General features: G+C 49.6%; 1 protein-coding gene across 8 annotated transcripts in view; it reads left to right on the plus strand.

The window, feature by feature from the left end:
• MLPH (melanophilin) overlaps window positions 1–20,426 on the plus strand; it is a 65,340-nt gene that overhangs the window by 12,014 nt on the left and 32,900 nt on the right. For 6 of the 8 annotated variants that reach the window (XR_008501086.2, XM_054478243.2, XM_054478241.2 and 3 more), the window contains 3 exons: window positions 12,055–12,276; window positions 12,458–12,570; window positions 19,140–19,249. Coding sequence is in view for 7 of the 8 variants with exons in the window: in XM_054478243.2 (XP_054334218.1) it covers window positions 12,055–12,276; window positions 12,458–12,570; window positions 19,140–19,249 (445 nt within the window). In the remaining variant the exon portion in view is untranslated. The remainder of the gene's footprint in view (window positions 1–12,054; window positions 12,277–12,457; window positions 12,571–19,139; window positions 19,250–20,426) is intronic. The other 2 variants (XM_054478245.2, XM_063648129.1) reach the window with 1 other exon arrangement.

Raw genomic sequence — 20,426 nt, forward strand, 5'->3', positions numbered from 1 at the left:
GCATGTGACCTTGAGACCCCCATGAGCAGCATCCTGTCCCCAAGCCACGGAAGCTCCTGCTCCCTTGGCCAGGCCTGCCCCTCCCTCCAGGCTGTGCTGTGGACATTCAGTGACGCACACCCCTGACAAGGCTCTCCTTGCTGGCCCTTAGGAGGGATCGGTGAGAAGGAAGGGGAAGCCAGCACGTCTTGATCTAGCCCAGGCAGGCATAGTCTCTCCCTGAAGTTGTCTGTGCCACTAGGGATTTGGGAATGGGCTGTTTGCTATATAGAGTGGGAGGGCTGTTCCTGCCTCCCACGAGGACACAGTGCTGTGTACCATAGAATCAAAAACTTGAAGATGTACAAAATTAGGATGTTAGCACCACTGGCGTCAGACAGGCATTTTAGGATAGATTTGACTTAACACCCACATCCTATCCCGGGAGCTGCCCGATCAGCAGCCCCTTCTCAGCCTTTGTCCCTCCTGACCCTCTGTTTGTCCTGTGTGTTCCTTTCCCCACACTCTCTTGACCTTTCTCTGTGGTTAGTTTGAAGCCTCCTCTTTTTCCTGCTGGCCCATTATTGGAATAAATTGCCAACGACAGATCTTCCCGGAGGGTTTGGATCCATATGCTTTCCTGGATGGATCTTTCAAATGGTCAAAAAACAAATAAATCCTGTGTGATTTAAACTGCTTCATACCTGAGTGTTCACTAGCCTCGCCCTGACACCTCATATTGATGAAGATAAAGAAAAAAATATATATAGCCCAGTTAAATCATCATATAAATAGACCTAAGACTGCACTGTCCAGGACAGAAGGTACTAGCCACTAGTGGCTATTAAAATTAGTTATAATTAAATAAAATAAAAATATAATTAAATAAAATTTAGCTTTTCAGTCTTATTAGTCACATTGCAGGTTTTTGATGGCCACACGTGGGTAGTGACCACCATATCAGATCTTTGCAGAGGCCCATTTGGAATAAGGTAGCAAAAGTCTTAAAAGTATGCTCACCCGTTGAGCCAGCAGGTCCTCTGCTGAAAGTCATCATAAGGAGAGAATCAGACAAGGGTTACAGGAGAGAAGAACTAGAAAGACCCTAATGTCCAAATGTTCGGGCTTTGGTTAAATACCAAATTTAACAACGGATTTAACAATGGGTTGCTCAGCACCCAATGAAAATAATGCTATAGAAATAAATTGACATTAATAGTTCACAAGATATTGTCCAGTAGAAAAAGGAAGTTGTGAAAATGTAATTTTATCCCATTTTACTTTTTTTTGTTTTGTTTTTTGAGACAGGGTCTTGCTCTGTTACCCAGGCTGGAGTGCAGTGGTGTGATCATGGCTTACTGCAGCCTCGACCTCCCAGGCTCAAGTAACCCTCCCACCTCAGTCTCCTGAGTAGCTGAGACTACAGGCGTGCATCACCACACCTAGCTAATTTTTTAAATTTTTTGTAGAGAGGGGGTCTCTCTATGTTGTCCAGACTTGTCTTGAACTCCTGGGCTCAAGTGATCTTCCCACTTCAACCTCCCAAAGTGCTGGGATTACAGATGTGAGCCACTACACTTAGCCACATTTTACTTTTTTAAAAAATACATAGAAAAATCCAATAATAGTAGCAGAAGCTCAGCACTCATTGAGCCCTCTCTGGATGTGGCTCTACGTCATGTGTTGGAGTCTAGCCCCTTCTCTGTCTCCTTTGCTGGAACTTCTTGGACTCTTTAAATATTCCCTTTTGTAGGGTCGAGGGCCCTGGCCTCAACTCTCTTCTCTGCTCTGTGTCACTCACTTCTCCAGTGACCTTGTCCAGCCCCAAGGTTTTAAATGAGTTCTAGACCAGCACTGCCTGATGGAACTTTCTGCAGTGATGGAAATATTCGTATCTGCATGCCCCATGTGGCAGCCACTAGCCACCCAAGGCTATGGAGCAACAGAAGTGTGGCTAATGCAACTGGGAGACAAAAGTTTTAATCGTATTCAATTTTAATTAATCTAAACGTAAATAGCTGCATGTGCCCTAGCAGCTAGGAGCTACTATAGCGGCTAGAAACACATCTAAACAATGAGTCCCAAGTTTACACCCACATCAGAGACGTGTCCTCTGAACTCTGACTTTTATAGGCAAAGGACTGCACGACACTGCAGCCAAAGTGTTCCACTGGCATCTCTGTCCCAGCATGTCCAAAACAGAAGTTGTGATTTCTCCTCCACCTCCAAGCACCCCATCCCCATCTTGGATGCAGGCTTGTTGCCAAAGTTAAGTTCCCAGGACTCATGGCTGTCTCTGCTCCTTCCCTCTCACCCCACACCCCACATTCAGCCAGTCCCATGGCTCAACCAATACAGCCACTGCTCACCACCCTCAATGCCGGCCTCAGGTCACACCACACTGTCTTTCTTGTGGACACCATAGGAATCCACCCCACACACACACTTACTCTTCTCTCCCTCCACCCTCACTGTCTTGTTGTCCATTCTCCCCACGTCCCCCAGACTCATGCCTTAAAAATGTGGATCAGGTCATCCCCTGGCTCATAACCCCCACAGAGCTTCCATCGCATTTATGATGAAATTTGCCCTCCTCACCCCTGCTCACCGTGGGACCTCACTCCCTCCTCTGTTTCCTCCTTAGCGCTTCTCCAATGCCCAGTGAGTCATTTCCTTGATAGTGTCTTATCCCTGCCAGCATCTAAGCCCCATGAGGACTCTATTGCATTGGCTACTGTGTCACCAGCCCCCAGCACAGTACTGACCATGAAATGACTCCACAGCTCTCTGGGCTCAGGTTGGATGATGACCTCTTTCAGCTTCATCTCTGTTGTCTCCTTTAATCCTCAGACACCCCTGTGATGTGGTTACTTTTACTGTCCCCACGCACAGGTGAGAAACTGAGTCTGGGGCGGGTTAGCCAGCTGTGATGAATATCTGGTAAATGTTTACTTTTAGCATTTGCGGGTCTATCTGCAGTGAGTGAAAGCTTGCTGTGTATTGGTGTATTGTCTTGTATTATTGTTCCTCTCATCTCCTATTTCTCCCATAAATATATATTACATCTAAAATAATTCACTCTAGGCCAGGCACAGTGGCTCATACCTGTAATCCCAGCACTTTGAGAGGCCGAAGAGGGTGGATCACCTGAGGTCAAGAGTTCAAGGCCAGCCTGGCTAACATAGTGAAACCACGTCTCTACTAAAAAAAAAAAAAAAAAAATACAAAAAATTAGCCAGGCATGGTGGCAGGTGCCTGTAATCCCAGCTACTCAGGAGGCTGAGGCAAGAAAATTGCTTGAACCTGGGAGGCGGAGGTTGCGTGAGCTGAGATCGCACCACTGCACTCCTCAAAAAAAAATAATAATAATAAATAAAATAATTAGCTCTAATTCTTTAAATATCTAATGTGTGTTAAAACTTTTCCACTCATCTCCAAATAAGGTCCAGACCTTACACTTGCTTGCTGTATCTTTTAAGTCTCTTTGAATCTGTAAGATCTCTTTTCAGCTCTCTGTTTTTTTAATTTGAAGCTTATGTGTAGAAGAAAGCTAGCTGTTTACTTTTGTGGAATTTTTCACAGTCTGGAGTTAGCTGAGGATATCCTCGTGATGTTTGCACCAAAGTTCCATTGTCCCTGTTTTCCTGTAATCTGGTGGTGAGTTCCATAGAAGTGGTCCTCAGAGTGCTCTCGTCTTGAGTGTTTTAGATTCATTCATATCACTTGGGTATTAAGAAGGTTTTAAGTACAGAAAAGATTATCACATGTTATTATTTTTTAATGTTCTACAAATACAAAGTAGGGCCAAAGTAAAGCTTCTTGAAGGGAACATTGGTTAATAGTCACAGCTTTTTAACTCCCTCTGTCCCCAGAAGAGCCCAGAACTTCTTGGGCACCCATCCCTGTCCTGGACCCAAGGGACCTGGGGCTGTGCACGAAAGGAGCAGACCTCCTCCTGGGCACCCTGGAGCTTGCATTGGTGCTGATTTGTGTCTTGCTTTGTATCATGCTTGTGTCAAGTTCTTCCAGTAATGGCTTTCTGCATTTGTTAGGGTAGCCCCTCAGCTGTGGTTATGGTAGAAATTAATGGACATTCTCCAAACCCAGGAAGAACTAGGAGACCATGCATAGCCGGACTTGGGTGACTCATGCCCTGGGGGAAAGGCTGAAGCCCAAACGGAACACCCTGTTTTAAAGGACACAGCCTACAAATCAAATATTAGGGCTGCCAACCTGCCCTGGAAAGGCAAATAGGTGGTGACGTGGATTTGTGATCTCTGCAAACAGAGGAGGCTCCTGAGAGAATCTGTGAAGGGTCTCCCAGTATGAGACACAGGCAAACCATGGCTTGCTTTAAAAAAATTTTTTTTTGGCCAGGCTCGGTGACTGACACCTGTAACCCTAGCACTTTGGGAGGCCGAGGCAGGTGGATCACCTGAGGTCAGGAGTTCGAGACCAGCCTGGTCAGCATGGCGAAACCCCATCTCTACTAAAAATACAAAAATTAGCCAGGCGTGATGGCAGGTGCCTGTCGTCTCAGCTACTCAGGAGGCTGAGGCAGGAGAATTACTTGAACCCAGGGGGCAAAGGTTGCACTCAGCCAAGATCACACCACTTCAGTCCAGCCTGGGCGGCAGAGTGAAATTCCATCTCAAAAATAAATAAATAAATAAATAATAAAAAATTTTTTTGATCATAAGGAATTTGAAATCACCCTTAGCCGAACCAGTTGGAATCACTTGACACAGGCAACTCTAGAGATGAAAAAAATAGGGGCTGAAACAGGGAATCATCTGCCAAGGCAGGGCCTGGAGGGGAACGTTGGTCTGAGATGTTTTATGAGATTCTCTGAGGCTCCGTCTCTCAGCACCTGCCGTTCTCACATCACCACTCACTTCCTCTTCATCGTTTTTATCATCATCTTGGTCTTCCCCTTTAGAGGATCTCCAGGAACTTGAGTGAGTTTCCAGCTCCCTCATGGTAATTCCCAACACATGTTCCCAGGATGGGGAGCCTGGGTCCCCGGCGCTGCTCCTCAGCAATGTCTGCCGTCTTTCCGTCCTCTGCCAGCCGTTAGCCCTGACATGAGGTTTACTTTGGTTGCTTTCAGTCGTTTGGCCCCTCGATCCTGTGACTCACTGGGTCTTTTGTGCTCCAGCCCCCAACTCAGGGTCACCCTCGGGAATCATTTCTCCATCACCTGGGGTCTGTCCTCAGGCTGTTTTCTCAGGCATGGCGTGGAGTGTGGATTTTGTCTTTTAGGATCTGTTCCACTTGGTTGGGAGTACAATCTGAAGCTCACACACTTTCCCCTGCAGGCTGTGGGGATGCTGCTACCGGTGGTAAGCAGAATAATCCCCCCCAAAAAGAGGTCCACTTCCCAGTCTCCAGAACCTGTGAATTCATGAGGCTATACAGCAAAGGGATTATGCATTTTAGGCTGCCCACCTGCTGGCCTGGACCTGGGAGATGATCCCGGGTTCCCTAGGTGGGCCCAATATCATCACAGGGGCCTTGGAAGCAGAAGGGATGGCTGGTTTTGAAGATGGAGAAAGGGGCCAGGAGCCCACACACCTGAAGCCCTCAAGAAGCTAAACTGCCAGAGAGCAGATTCTCCCCTGGGGGCTCCAGGAGGGGCCACGGTCCTGCCGACACCTTGGTGTTAGCTCAGTGAATCCTGAGTCAAACTTCTGCCCTCCAGAGCTGTCAGGTAATGCATTTGCATTGTTTTTTTATTGTGTTTATTTTATTTTATTTTGTTTTTTGAGGTGGAGTTTTGCTCTTATTGCCCAGGCTGGAGTGCAGTTGCACAATCTCAGCTCACTGCAACATCCACCTTCTGGATTTAAGCGATTCTCCTGTCTCAGCCTCCCAAGTAGCTGGGATTACAGGTGCCTGCCACCACACCAGGCTGATTTTTTGTATTTTTAGTAGAGATGGAGATTCACCATGTTGGCCAGGCTGGTCTCGAGCTCCTGACCTCAGGTGATCCACCCACCTTGGCCTCCCAAAGTGCTGGGATTACAGGTGTGAGCCACTGCACCCGGCCAGCATTTGCATTGTTTTAAGCCATGGAGTTGGGGGAGCTCTGAAACAGCAGCAGTAGGACGGGAGCCACTGCCCCACGGCCAGCCCTCAGCCTTGCAGAAGGGCCCCCTGCATGACCTCCACTCCATTGGAGGCCACCAGTTCTGTCCACCATGCTGGTAGGGGTTTTGTCCACCCTGTAACCGAGTGGTCTTGTCAGTCTGTGTAGGCATCTCCTACCATCCAGCGACCCCTCTAATCTTTCTTTGTTTCTTCCCTCTGGTTAGGAGAGTTTTCCTGTGTTGTTAGGGTGACGGCTGCCTCGGTGGCATGGTCAAAAACTCACTCATGCCCAACCAAGCTGTGCGAAGGAAATACAGTCTTTTATTTCCCATCTGCTCCTCCTCGTGAGACCCCACCCCTTGAGCAGCAAGACAGTGCAGGCTTCAGGGCTTCAGATCTCCCAGACTCTGCTCACTTACCAGGTCTCTGTTCCTGGCTCAGCTTCTCTTCCAGAGCTCCCCACAACCCCACCTCTGCTCCCCAACCCCTGCTTTTGGCCAGGCCAGCAGCTGGGCCTTGGGAGAAGGTCTCATGACCCTCCCGGTAGCCGGGTTGATGGAGTCTGGACTCCACACACTGTCCCCACCTCCTTGCTGGTCCTGATGCAGAGTGGAGGGCAGGTCAGCTTGCAGGATGGTGACCGCTGGCTGGTACATGAAGGGTACTGGCCAGGCACTGAGATGCAGATGGCACTCACCACTGAGACCCTGATCCCAGCCACATACCCACGTGCTGTGGCCTCTTCCACCAACCCCAAGCCTCTGCCAGTCCCCTGGCTGGCTGCTCCTCATCGCATGCAGTCCTGCTGGAGCGTGGTCTGAGGATCACGGGGATGTGGATTCCCCACCACCCCAGCACCCAACGCAGGTGCCCTCATGCAGGACCCCTCATGCAGGCTCTTCCCCTGCCTGTGTGCTGGACCTTGGGGATGGCCACAGTGGGAGCTTCCCCCTGCTGTGCCTGCAGCAGTGGCCACCAGCCCCGCCATCCTGGGCTCTCCCCAGTATTCCTGCACGTTGCCACCACACCCCTGTCTAGATTCCACCCCAAGAGGGGCAGAGCAGGGCACAGGTCCGACCCCTTCACCCTGCATGGCTGACCTCTCCTGTCCAGACCCCATCATAGGAGCAGCCTTTCCTTCCTCTTCCCGTCCTGGAAGCGTTTTCCTTCCCTGGTATGTGCCCTTTCCTCAGAGGCTGCCAGGCCTCCCTTGAGGACAGGAGTCTCCCCTTAGCTCTGTTCTGCCCCACCAGTCACAGCTCTGACATGCGTGTCCCAGAGCCCTCTGGAGGTGGGACTGCAGAGGACAGTAATGTGGGTCCCCTGCCCCGAGGACGAGGACAGCACTTCTCTTCCACCCCACACATCCCCGTCTCCAGGGCTCTGTTCCCCTTGGGGGCTCACTTTCTCGGCCTTTGCCATCATCTCCCCACTCTCTCCCATCGCTTAGTCCCTTTTCTCCACATTCTGGGAGGGAGAGCAAACTTGACTTTGAAATCAGCAGTTCTCAAACCTTTGGGCCTCAGGACCCCTTCGCATTTCCTAAATTACTGAGAACCCCAAAGAGTTTTGTTCATATGGGTCATATCTTTTAATATTTACCACATCAGAAATTAAAACTGGTAGTTAAAAATATTTATTCGCTCATTTAAAAATAACAGTAAACCCCCTACATATTAACATAAATACAGTTTTTATAAAAAATGAGATTTTCCCAAAATAAGAGTGTGAGTAAGGTGAGTGGTGGTGTTCTGTTTTTGCAAATCCCTTTAATGTCTGTGTAGCAGGACAAGCCACAGACAAGAACCCCTCAGACACCAAATTGTAGAAGGAAAGGGCTTTATTCAGCTGGGAGCATCGGCAGACTCATGTCTCCAAAAACCAAGCTCCCTGAGTGAGCAATTCCTGTCCCTTTTAAGGGCTCACAACTCTAAGGGGGTTCATGTGAGAGGGTTGTGATCGATTGAGCAAGCAGGTGGTACGTGACTAGGGGCTGCATGCACCGGTAATTGGAACGGAACAGAACAGGACAGGGATTTTCACAATGCTTTTCCATACAATGTCTGTAATCTATAGATAACATAACTGATTAGGTCAGGACTTTAACTACCAGGCCCAGGGTGTGGCGCTGAGCTGTCTCTCTGTGGATTTCATTTCTGCCTTTTAGTTTTTACTTCTTTTTTCTTTGGAGGCAAAAATTGGGCATAAGACAATATGAGGGGTGGTCTCCTCCCTTATCTGGAACAATAGAAGACGGGTGAATTCTCCACTTGCTTCTGCATTCAGTGGGTCATAACATGTTTTCTGGGCTGTAGTATTTGAAGAAAATCTAGGCTGATACAGATACATAATTGAAAAAAGGAGTACTTGAATAGCCTTTGTAGACAATAATTAACATCATGTGTTGTTACAACTTGAAAACCCAGCAGTTGGAGTTGGTAGTTTTTTCCTTTTTTCTTTTTTTCTTTTTTTTTGGGGGGGGGACAAAGTCTCACTCTGCCACCCTTGGATGGAGTGTAGTGGTGCAATCTCGGCTCACTGCAACCTCCGCCTCCTGGGTTCAAGCGATTCCCCTGCCTCAGCTTCCTGAGTAGCTGTAACTACAGGTGCGTGCCACCATGTCTGGCTAATTTTTGCATTTTTAGTAGAGACAGGGTTTAACCATGTTGGCCAAGCTAGTCTCAAACTCCTGACCTCAAGTGATCTGCCTGCCTCAGCCTCCCAAAGTGCTGGAATTACAGGCATGAGCCACTGCGCCCAGCCAGTTGGTAGTTTCTTAAAGGTTAGTTGCGATGTGGAATCTGATACCATATTAATGAACCTTTCCTTTTCTGTTTGTTAAAATCCATTGGTCTCTCTTGCACTTGAAGTGGATTTTCTATCCCTGTGTGATTTTTGTAACACCGTGCATTAATCATTTGGAAGACACTGGCTCACTGAGTGATGCAGACTTCTCAAATGTTGACACATTTCATATGCACACCAAAAGAGAACCACTTGTGTTACTCTCACCAGCGATCTCATCAAAAGGCTCCCGGTGTTGGAAACGCTCATCAAAAGTCTCCCAGTGTTGCAAACTGTCAAGCTCACAGCAGGCGATATATATTTTCCAAAATTCTACTTTGTGCTTGAAAGCTTCCGTTTTATCACTGGCAATAAATACTGTCACTTCTTTTCCTTGAAGTGAGAGTCGCACTTTGTTCATTTTTGAGAAAATATCTGCCAAGTACCCAAGTCGAAACAGTTCATCTCTCCGTTGTTCTCTCAAGTGAAAATGGTATTTCATAAGAAAAGTTTCTAGCTCAGGTTGCAATCGGAACAATTGCCCAGTCCCTTTGATAGAAATATCTGTCACCTTCAACATGTGGCAGAAGAGCTTCCTGTCCTCCTCCAAGCTCATCACGCAGAATCCTCAAAAGATATGGACTGGGGGCCATGGTTCAAAAAGACTCATAACTTTTAGCGTTTCGTCAAGGTGATTCTTAAATGAAACTGTTTTTTCTTCTCATTTCTTTTTCTTTTTTTTGAGACAGAGTCTCGCTCTGTCACCCAGGCTGAAGTGCAGTGGTGCAATCTTGGCTCACTGCAACCTCTGCTTCCCTGGTTCAAGTGACTCTCCTGCCTCAGCCTCCCGAGTAGCAGGGATTACAGGTGTGCACCACTATGCCTGGCTAATTTTTGTATTCTTAGTAGAGATGGGGTTTCACCATGTTGGCCAGGCTGGTCTTGAACTCCTTACTTCAGGTGATCCGCCTTCCTCAGCCTCCCAAAATGATGGGATTACAGGTGAGAGCCACTGCACCCAGCTCATTTCTTTTTCGATGAAGGATCCAATGACTGCCAGTGCAGTTGGGCCCACTGCCCTGACTCATGCTAAAGCCTCAGCAGTTTATCCACCATTGTTTTTACACCTTCAGTGCAGGCATCAAAGAGCAAAGAAAAGGCAAATGGTGTCTCAGCATTATTACAAAAATAGCTTTGGCCTTGTGACCCACCCCCCTAAAGGATCTTAGGAACCTCCAGAAGAGAGGTCCCTGGACCACACTTTGAAGACCACTCTTCGAAATCATTGGATCTAATATTCCACCGTAGAAATTGTGCCCATTTCCCCCTCCATTGTGAGTTGTGATTCCTCGCCATCTCTGTCTTAACCAGTTCTCCTCCACCTCCACCAGCATAGCCGGTGGTGCTCCCATCTCAGCCTGGTTTCCTCCCGTGTCTCTTCTGTCTCTCTCGTTGAGACTACACGTATTTGCTTATACCCCATTCAGCACACCAAGCTGACTTGTTTCGAGTCTGTTTCTGATAGTAAGTCACATTCAGGAGGGTCTTTTATTCCTGAAGCTAACTTTAACTTGGAGCCACGTGCTGGGCTTTTGCCTATTGAGGAGTGACTTCTGGTCAACCCAATTAGCAGAGTGCATGGAGTACTCCGGCCCCATTCACCCCTCAGGATCTGAAGCTCTGGGTCTGGTTGATATGTCGTGGAGTGGCTGGCAGAAGTCATTTGGTCTCCCCAAATGGAGTCTTCTCTTCCCTCCCTTCCTGGCCTCTGGCTATGAAGAAGGGAAGTTACGTTTTAAAGAATCTAAAGCACAGTACAGTTCTCCTTTCCCCCAATTTCAGCCCCTGAAATATATCAACCTCCAGCTGCTGCCCCAGAACACTTCTGGGCTCTTATTTAAGAGGACTCCTCCAGCCTGGGATGCAGGGCTGTACACATGTCCTTGTCTTTCTTCCTGCTGTGCTGGCCCTCGGGGTATCGTTCTGCCTGGATACAAAAGAAGAGGTACTCCCTGGGACAGAGGTGAACAAGCCCTGTCCGGCAAAGCGAAGGGGTGGCCTCCAGGTTTTCTGGTTGGTGCAGAGCTGGCAAGGGTGGAAATGGAGGGAGTGAGGCCCTTCCCATCTGGCTCCAGGGACTTGTGCTCCTCTGTTTGGGGCAAAGACTTTACCTTGTCAATGCAGCTTTATCTAAACTGTAGTCTGTGGATGGCGGTATCCCCCTAGATTCCTACAACTGCTTGACCCTTATTCTCTTGGTTTTTGAAGCTATGACAAGAGCCTGATTTTGTGTCCATCTCAGTGAACACTTTTGTAAATAGTGGAGAGCGGAAAATCAGTGAAGTTCAGCCAATTGCACTTGAAACCGGAGGTGGCCTCCCTCTGCCTGGTGGGACTCCGCCACTCTCTTCACCTTTGCTGCACTCTGGGTGTCCTCCTCCAAATCAGTGCACTTTAGAGTTCTCAGAAGACAATGGCACCTAGTGTCCTTGTTTTTGTCACTAAGAATGGATTAATTTTATCTCATCTGAAACTGAAAATATTATGTTTGGCAGACATTCTCTGAAATCTAGAACGAAAGAAATGTGTTCATTATCATCTAAGGGTACATTTTCCAATCAGTTCAACTTGGCAGGTTCACCAGGAAGCTGTGTTATTTAAACTCGGATGGTCTAGGAGAACTGTAGACTTCTGGGTGCTGGATGATTCCTGCTCTGGAAACTCACCAAGCCATTTCAGCTGCACTCTAGAGGAGCAAACCTGGGGCGTTAGCTCAACTCTTGCCCCCCTGCTGGAGGAGACCAAAAAAATGCTTAATCAGGAAACACCATCTGGCTTTGCCCTCAGGACTCTGTGACTGCCCTGGGGAGGGTGCAGTGACCTGCCAACCAAAATTGGTACAATTGTAAACAGCCACAGAAATGCTTAAATGCAATGTCATTTCTATGAAATTAACATGTTTCCATTCCATTCCAGCCACCAAAATTGCCCGTTTGAGCTCAGCCCTCAGCACAAAGATGCCTGTGTGGCTTTGCCCAATGTTGGGTCACTGTTTTCTGCATAGGAGACAGTTACTGTGTGTGTGTATGTGTCTGTGTCTGTGTCTGTGTCTGTGTGTGTGTATATGTACGTGTACACACTTAAAGCCTGTTGCAAAATCAAGATGCCCAATGTATTTCTTGTTTCTGATATTTTCCCAAGGGGGTTGAAGGGCAAGATTAAGAAGGAAAGCTCCAAGAAGGAGCTGCTTTCCGACACTGCCCATCTGAACGAGACCCACTGCGCCCACTGCCTGCAGCCCTACCGGCTGCTTGTGAATAGCAAAAGGCAGTGCCTGGAATGTGGCCTGTTCACCTGCAAAAGCTGTGGCCGCGTCCACCCGGAGGAGCAGGGCTGGCTCTGCGACCCCTGCCAGCTGGCCAGGTGAGCCCAGGCCTTGAGGTAAAATGACCTTGATAGTTTCTGGATCTGGCGTGTCCCTTCCGTAGGGCTAGCTGAAGAAGGGTGGAGGCACACATGCACACACTCGTATGTGTGTGTGTGATTTATGCAGGCCTGTGTAGAGCACTCAGGCAGTGCCATGGGCCTGTGCTTGTCTCTGCAGAGTCGTGAAGATCAGCTCACTGGAGTGGTACTATGAGCACGTGAAAGCCCGCTTCAAGAGGTTCGGAAGTGCCAAGGTCATCCGGTCCCTCCACGGGCGGCTGCAGGGTGGAGGTAAGGAGTGGAGAGTAGGAAGGGCTTTTTGTTCCCAGGCATTTTAGGAATATTAAAGCAGGTTCCTTTGGAGTGTGTGTGTGTGTGTACGTGTGTGTGTGCATGTGTGCGTGCACGTGTGTGTGCACGTGTGTGTGCGTGCACATGCCTCTCTGTCAATTCCTGCTTCTGGCTGCTTTTTTTTTTTTTTTAATTTTTGTAGAGACAGGCATCTCACCACGTTGCCCAGGCTGGCCTTGAACTCCTAGGCTCAAGCAATCCACCCACTTCAGCCTCCCGAAGTGCTGGGGTTATAGGCGTGAGCCACTGTGCCCTGTGAAATTGGCTCCTTTTCATGTGAGGTGCAAACCTCTGCATCCCACTGGCCTGGTCTGAGCACCTCAGAAGTCCTGGGTGCTGTTGAAGTTGCCAATATTTGAAATTATATTGTTTCCAAATCTTCAAAGTAAGTTGAGAACTCAAAGCCAAGTTTCTGAAACCCAGCTGCTGATTGAATCACCAGGGTGCTTGTTAATACTACATGTTTTCCAAGCCCTTCTTCCCTGGGACATCTGGTTTGGGGCCCAGGCTCTCTCTTTTCAACAAACATTTCACATGAATCTGGTGATTATCAAGACTTAGAGAAATCTGTTGTAATTCAGTTGTTTTCATCTTTTGAATCCAAGTATTTATTTCATGATGAATTTGAAATCCAGGCAGTAGGCTTAAACTAAACAACATGTTTGCCTGTAAGATCCCCCATAAGGCATTTGGAAGAGATCTTTTCAGGCAGAGGGTAAGAGGATGCTGGGGGGTCTTTTGCATTTGAGTTTGAAGGGAGCTAACCCAACAGTGTTTTTGAGAAAGCTCACCTTGTCCCTGTTACCTGGAGTCCAAGGCTTCTGCCACTAAGCCTGGCCAAGCATTCGGGTGGGACAGCCCCCACCAAGCCAGGTGTCTGGGGTCTCAGTGTCCTGGATGACTCCATCTGCAAGACCAAGGGGAGTTTCTCCAGGGCCACGAGGCAGCTGCCTGGCTCCGGCAGCTGGGCACATCCAGGGCAGAGGCTATGCTTCTGGATTGGGGCGTCCTCACCGTGCCCCAGCCCAGGCGTCTCCCCCAGGCCTTCCTTCTGGAGAGACACCTTATTCGTATCTGTCCCTTAAAGCCTCAAGTTTGATTGGAGAAGTAGAAGTTGGCATAGACACCTTTGAGCATTCAGGCTCTCACTGGGCCTGCTGCACGCATTTCAAGGCATCTTAGCACATCGTTTAATTTAGGACACAGGCCACGGAGAGGCACCGCTGCAGCAGCACACCGCACACCACAGAGTGGCTGCACTTCTTGAGGTGGGGGTGGGGATGGAGGCAGGTATGATCAACCATCCAAACTAGGGCATTTTTAAGAGTAAAAGGAGGCTCTACTGATAACATGCTGCAACAACAGATGTGACTAGGAATGGCCAGTGACATGGGGAGAGCCTATCACCCTATTCTTGGGGGCTGCTTCTTCACAGTGATCATGAAGCCTAGCAGCAAATTCCACCTCCCCACATGCACACGGCCAGCCTGGAGCCCACAGAAGGGTCCTCCTGCAGCCAACGGAGCTTGGTCCAGCCTCCAGTCCACCCCTACCAGGCTTAGGGATAGAAACGACACGTAACACCAGGAAAAGCCATGCTGTCAAGCATCTGAGAATCTCAACCCCAGAGGCAGTCTTTAGGGACTGGGGTGGGCTCAGGAAGCTGTATTATTTCAAAGGACGCAATGTTTCCACAGCTCAGCCCAGAGCTGCTGGAGTTCACACGGCCCGCCAGAACCTGCCGACTTCAAAATCATCACCACCAAGGGCCAGGAGGTGGCGCTGTGGGACAACAGAAAACAGAAAACAGCTGCTCCTTGAACTTGGATTCCCAGCAGCTCCCCCAAGCGCCCACAGGGGCTGCATTCCTCCCTGCTCACACCTGTAACTACAACATTAAAACAGGGCGCAAGCAAGGAACACAAAAACTGGGAAAGCTGTGCCTTTAAAAAAAAAAAAAAAAAGGAGGGTGAAAAAGCTTAGAGTTAATGTTTTGAAACCTGACCCAGCCAGGGCCTAATGCAGACCTTGTCCAGCTAGTAAGTGGGCTGCTGGGGGTCTTTATTGAGTGAAACTTCAGAGTGCTGGTGTTTCACCAAGGCCTTCCATAGAGGACCCGGCAGGCTCTGCAGGAAGCAGCCTCGATGGCCGATGGCCAGGAAAGGAAGGGAAAACCCCTGGACTGGTCGCTGGGCACGCGGTCCCCCCACCCCCGTGCCTTCCCTCCCAGCACCTTTCCCTCTTTCCCTCGGTGGTAGCTTTGCCTGACAGTGTAGACCTCACCTGACATCAGCACTAAGTTCTTTATGCTCATGTGGTTTTATTTTTGTTTTCTTCTATCAAGAGTGGTCAGAAAATCTCTGTTCCGTGTCAGGAACACGGAAAATCTTTTGGAATTTTTTTGGTTTTGTTTCTGTTTTTTTAGCATGACTTGATCAGATAGGTAGGATAATGTTGCCCAAACCCTTGGCCCAAGTGCAGAGTGACAAAAGGGACCAACACTAAAAGGATCCCTGAGATCCCAGGATACTTCCTCTTCATGTTCATCATGGGGGCCAGGGACATCACCCTGACAGGTGGGTCCCCAGGCCCCAGAAAGCCCATTTCCACATCCCTGGGTGCAGGGGGGAGTTCACGTCTTGGGGTCTCTGCCTGTTGGTTTGGGATGCGTCTCCTCAAGGCACTCACTGTCCAGAGAGAACAAAAATAAAACCAGGTCTGCTCTCTGGCTCTGTCATCTGGGCACGTTCGGGGCCAAAAGCCGTGACCTTCTGCAAGTTCACTGAAAAATCATCACGTGAAAGGCAGATTCATTGGACAAAAGATATAGAAATGTGTTTACCGTGTATACATGGGAGCCTTCAGAATGCAGACCAACAGATGCAGGGAAATTGTCCATTTTTATGCTTAGGTTCAAGAAAGGGTGGACAGCGTGTGGAAAGAGGATTATATAATAAGGCTGGACCTGCTGCTGATAGGCTGAGTGGGGAATCTAGCAAGGTCTGTCTGCCTAGATTCTTCTTGGCCTTTCTTCCTCCGAGAATGGGGTGAGATGCTCTCTGGAGTGGGGGTCTTAAGACCTAAAGTCAAACAAGGAAGGTCAGATAATTTCTTTTTTTTATTTTTAATGTTTTTTTTAGAGATGGGTTCTCACTATGTTGCCCAGGCTGGTTTTGAACTCCTGGGCTCAAGCAGTCCTCCCACTTCGGCCTCTCAAAGTGCTGGGATTACAAGCATAAGCCATGCATGCCCAGCCAGAGAATTTCTTTAGGGCTAGTTTTTACACAGAAAAGTAGAGAGAAGGAGTGATATTTGTATGTTTTATGGCTGGCTTTGGGAGAAAGGGATACTGGTTTCTATGTCCTGCCTTGGGGAAGAGGGATTCTAGTTTCTGTGGCTGGCCTTGGGGAAGAATGGGCCTGAGAGACAAGAGAGCAGGAGAAGGTCAGAGAGAAACTTTGCTTCTGAGGCTGCTGCTGAGGCCCTCATTTGGGGGCATTGTTTTCTGAGCCCCAACAACATTGCCAGCCAGGCAGGCATCTGCTAAGTGTATAAAAATAGACCTGTCAGAGCTCAGACACGGGCACCTGCAGGCCTCTTTAAAACGCTTGACAGCTTTTATCTTTAAGAGAAAGATTTAAGTAAAAAATGTACCAGGCTGCCTCCCCTATCTTTCCTTCTACTGGGGAAACTGAGGCCCTCTGAGCCCAGGGAGGCAGCCGGTCCCCTTGACTCACCCCAGTATCTTCCCAGACATTCCTAAACAGGCAGCAAAGCGGTGAATGGCAGTGGCAGCTTCAGGCAGGACAAGCGGTAACAGTGTGTGTTTGTCACCTGATCTCAGCTTTGTTATAAAGTCCTTCGTTCAGACTTCCAGTTTTGCCAATTGGTTGACTATTTCTGTCTCTGTATTGTAAATGGAAAACTGGACAATGAGACTTAATTTTCCAACCCATGTAAAAGATCACTGCTGGCTTACGACAGCCTGAGAACCCAGAGCTGCCCAAGGCTCAGTCGGTGGTAGAATTGTAAGCTGGTGTGGACATCACGACGAAGGGTGTACGGCACTCGGGGGTGGATGAAGGGAGGTGCACAGTGAGGTCTCCATCTCGCAGGAGGCTTTGGAAGATGCGTCGGTGATTGATTCAGTACATCCGCTGAATGCTCGCCAGGTGCCGGATCCTGGGCTGTCCTGAGGGTAGGGCTGTGGAAGAGCCAGGCCCTGCTGTCCCCACCTGGGGACAGTCAGCACAGCCAGTCCAGTGAATAGGGACACTTGTGCCTCTGGGACTGAAAACTACAAGGGAGGAGCTTCCTGCAAAGGGGCCTCAGGCCCGAGAGATGAGGATAGGAGCTGCGGGGATCACAGGTGGGCCAGTCAGGGAAATGTCTAAAACAGAAACCACAGGGTCATTTCATATAAGGAACTGGTTCAAATGCTGTTAACCGAGAATGGGAAAAGGAGATACTGAGGTATCAGAGGTCGTAACTGCGGGAGTTCCTGCGTCCCCCACAACCACCAGGGGTGCAAGCAAAGGGCAGAGGCTGGGATTAATGGAAACAGGCAGCTCCAAGGAGGCCACCCAGGGGTGGGACCCAGCCCTCCAAGGCAGGGGTGCCGCCCACTGGTACCCATGTCTCAGGGGCCGTGATGAAGCTGGACCAGCTGTCAGGGTCAAGGATGTGGTGCTGGAAGCCACAGGAAGGGGGACATTCCTTCTCCTTCCTTTTCCCACTCCCACTCACTGCGAGCCGAGCCCTCACAGAGCAGCAGGCAAGGCAGAGGTGCGGTGTGCAAGGCCAGCTCCCACGTCACAGAGCAGAGAGTGAAGGTGGCTCTGAGGCCACCCGGGCCCTGCACCCACAGTCCTGCTCCCCTTTGCAGTTGACAGTGCACACTCCAATGCACCAATGCCTGCTTGTTCACACCTGTGACCCCTGAGGCACAGAGAGCAAGGGGCAGGTCCCAGGGCAAGGGTGTCCAGGGGCAGCAAGGTCTGGCTGGGCCCAGAAGATCTGACCTCCACAGTGCCAGCTGTGCCCTCAGCAGCCCCTGGAGTAGAAAGGTAGATGGTCCACGGGGCCTGCTAGCTCTAAACCCTGGAGTCCCTTTCCTAAATCACTTACCACAATCACAGCACAGGCCAAGGCAAGGTCAGTAGGAGAAAGGAGGGAGAGATGGTGGGGCTGTGCTAGGGAGGTCAGGCCTGGGAGCTCAGTGTGAGGAAGGAGCCCTGGGGGGCAGAGAAAGGAGAGGTGGCATGAGGGCTGAGCCTCACCTCCCTTCCTGCAGTGATGAGGTCAGTCCTGCTGACCAACAAATGCTATGAGCCTGCAGGTGAAGCCATGTGTTTGGGAGAACATGACTTAGCTCTAGGCCTCATTCACACTCCACAGCTCCAGGGTCTTCCTATCGCCCAATAAGCACAATCCTGCAGACATGGTCAGACCTGTTGGTAACATTGATTGGTAACATTGGCAACTGATTGGTAACGTTGATGCGGAGTACTGGTTTTTATACTGTAATTCAGACCAGCTCTAAGTGATATTTGGATAGGTATATGAAAGGCCAGCAGAGAGCCTTCCCTGGATGTTTCTCAGTGAGTAGATGGATTGTGGGAGAGGGAGAGATGGATGGATGGATGGATGGATGGATGGATGGATAAGTAAGTGGATGGGTGGATGGATGGATAGATGATGAATGGATGGATAGATAGATGTCTGGGTGGATGGGTGCATTGGTGGGTGGATGAGTGGGCAGCTGGATGGATGAGTAGATGAATGAAGGAGAGAGGGATGAGTGGTAGGTGGATGGATGGATGAATAAATGGATAGGTAGGTGGATGGGAAGATGGGTAGGTGGATAAGTGGGTAGACGGGTAGGTGGATGAGTAGGTAGATGGATAGATGGGCCACTGATTGATTGAGAGGATGAATGGATGGATGGATAAATTGATTGATGGGTGGGTGCATGGATGAAGGAAGGAGGGGTGGATGGGTGGGTGAGTGGATGAGCCACTGATTGATTGGGTAGATGGATGTATAGATGGATTGATGATGAGTGGGTGGATGAAGAAGGGATGGATGGATGGATGGATGGATGGATAGGTGCATACATGGATGGATGGATGGGCCACTGAGTGGGTGGATGAGTGGAGGAATAGATGGGTGGAGGATAGATAGGTGGGTGTGTGGTGGGTGGATGGATTGATGCATGGATGCATGCATGGATGGATGGGCTGCCTATTGAGTGGGTGGATGAGTGGATAAATGGGTGGGCGGGTAGGTGAATAAATGAATAGATTGATAAATAGACGGGGGATGGGTGGATTGGTAGATGGGTAGATGAAGGGATATATTGCTGTGTGGATAGATGGGTGAATGGATGAAAGAGGGAGGGATAGGTAGGTAGATGGATGGATTAGTGGATGGATGGGTGGATGGGCTGACAAATGGCTTGCTCCCAGACTGTTTGTCCTTGGGTGGAGTCATGCAGGTATCTGTTGCAGCTGGGCCTGAACCGATATCTGAAGAGGGAAGTGGAGACAGCGACCAGACAGATGAGGATGGAGAACGGGACACAGAGGCCCAGGCCCAGGCCCAGCCCTTTGGCAGAAAAGTAAGTCATCTCCAGTCACCCCCTCCTCAGCTGCCTCGATTCCACTCCGCAGCTGGAACGTCAGGTTCTGATTTCCTGAAAACTTTGATGGTCTCTCCACAACTCCACCAGTTGCTACTGCACGAGCACCAAGAATCTGCTGCCCTTTCCCAGGCCTCAGTAGTCTCTGAGATCACTGGGCACCAGGCAGGAGCAGTGCTTCCACCATCAGAAACCTCAAAAGCAATATGTGGGATGGGCAAAGCCTGCTGAGTGTGTGGCCAGAGTCTGGGGGCACACAGGTGCGGTGAGTGCAGGGGGCTGCTGTAGGACAGGCATGGGTCCTGGAGGGCTCTTGAGGGTCCTGAGAACAGCTGCCTTTGCAACTTTCAGAAAAGTGGACCCCTCAGGCTCTCCTCTGAGACCTTTTCTCCATCTGGGTTTTGTTTGTTTTGGGGTTTTTTTGCCAACGATGAGCCTTGTGTTTCTGTTTTCACGTATTGTTTAACTTATTTTGGGTGGGTGAGACAAACAAGGTAACCCCTGGGTTTTGGGGTGGGATGCAAGAAGGGGAAGCAGCTGGAAGAAGGGGCTGGCTAGGGGTTCAGACTTACATGCTTGGAGAGAAATGAGCCAGTGACATTCAACATGAACCAGGTCTTTGCGGCTGCTGTAAGGGGAATGTCATCATCTTTCGTTTGAGAACATTTGATTCATGCTATTTATGAAGTTCCCAGAATGCCCTCCAGTGCCTGGAATATTCCCTACATGATACAGAAGTTTAAAGGATCAACAGAATTATAAGGAAATAGGGGTTTAGAACTAAATGCAGGCTCTTACATCTAAAGAACAAGGAACTATCAGGAGCTTGCCCACCTCTGCCTCACTCAGCCATTGCGCCCCCCTTATCCGAAGTCCCAGGGACCCTCCCCTCTCCCAGCCCTGGAACACCTTGCCTGCCCCCTAGGCGGGGCCCCTGGGGCAAGGGCAGGGGTTCAGCTCAGTGTTCCTTCAGCTCAGCCAAGTTTCTGGAGATGCAGATCCCGTGTCCTGGGTGGGATGGGCACCATGAGCACCAACCAGTCCCCCAACCAGCTCCCCCTCTGGGCTTGGTCAGGTTCGTTCCTAGTGGAGGAAGTAGATGTGCTGGGAGAGGAGCCTGCCCTGCCACCCTGGGGGCTGAGTGTGCGGTTGGGGA

This window comes from Pongo pygmaeus, chromosome 11, assembly GCF_028885625.2.
Source record: "Pongo pygmaeus isolate AG05252 chromosome 11, NHGRI_mPonPyg2-v2.0_pri, whole genome shotgun sequence".
Classification (NCBI taxonomy): Eukaryota; Metazoa; Chordata; class Mammalia; order Primates; family Hominidae; genus Pongo; species Pongo pygmaeus.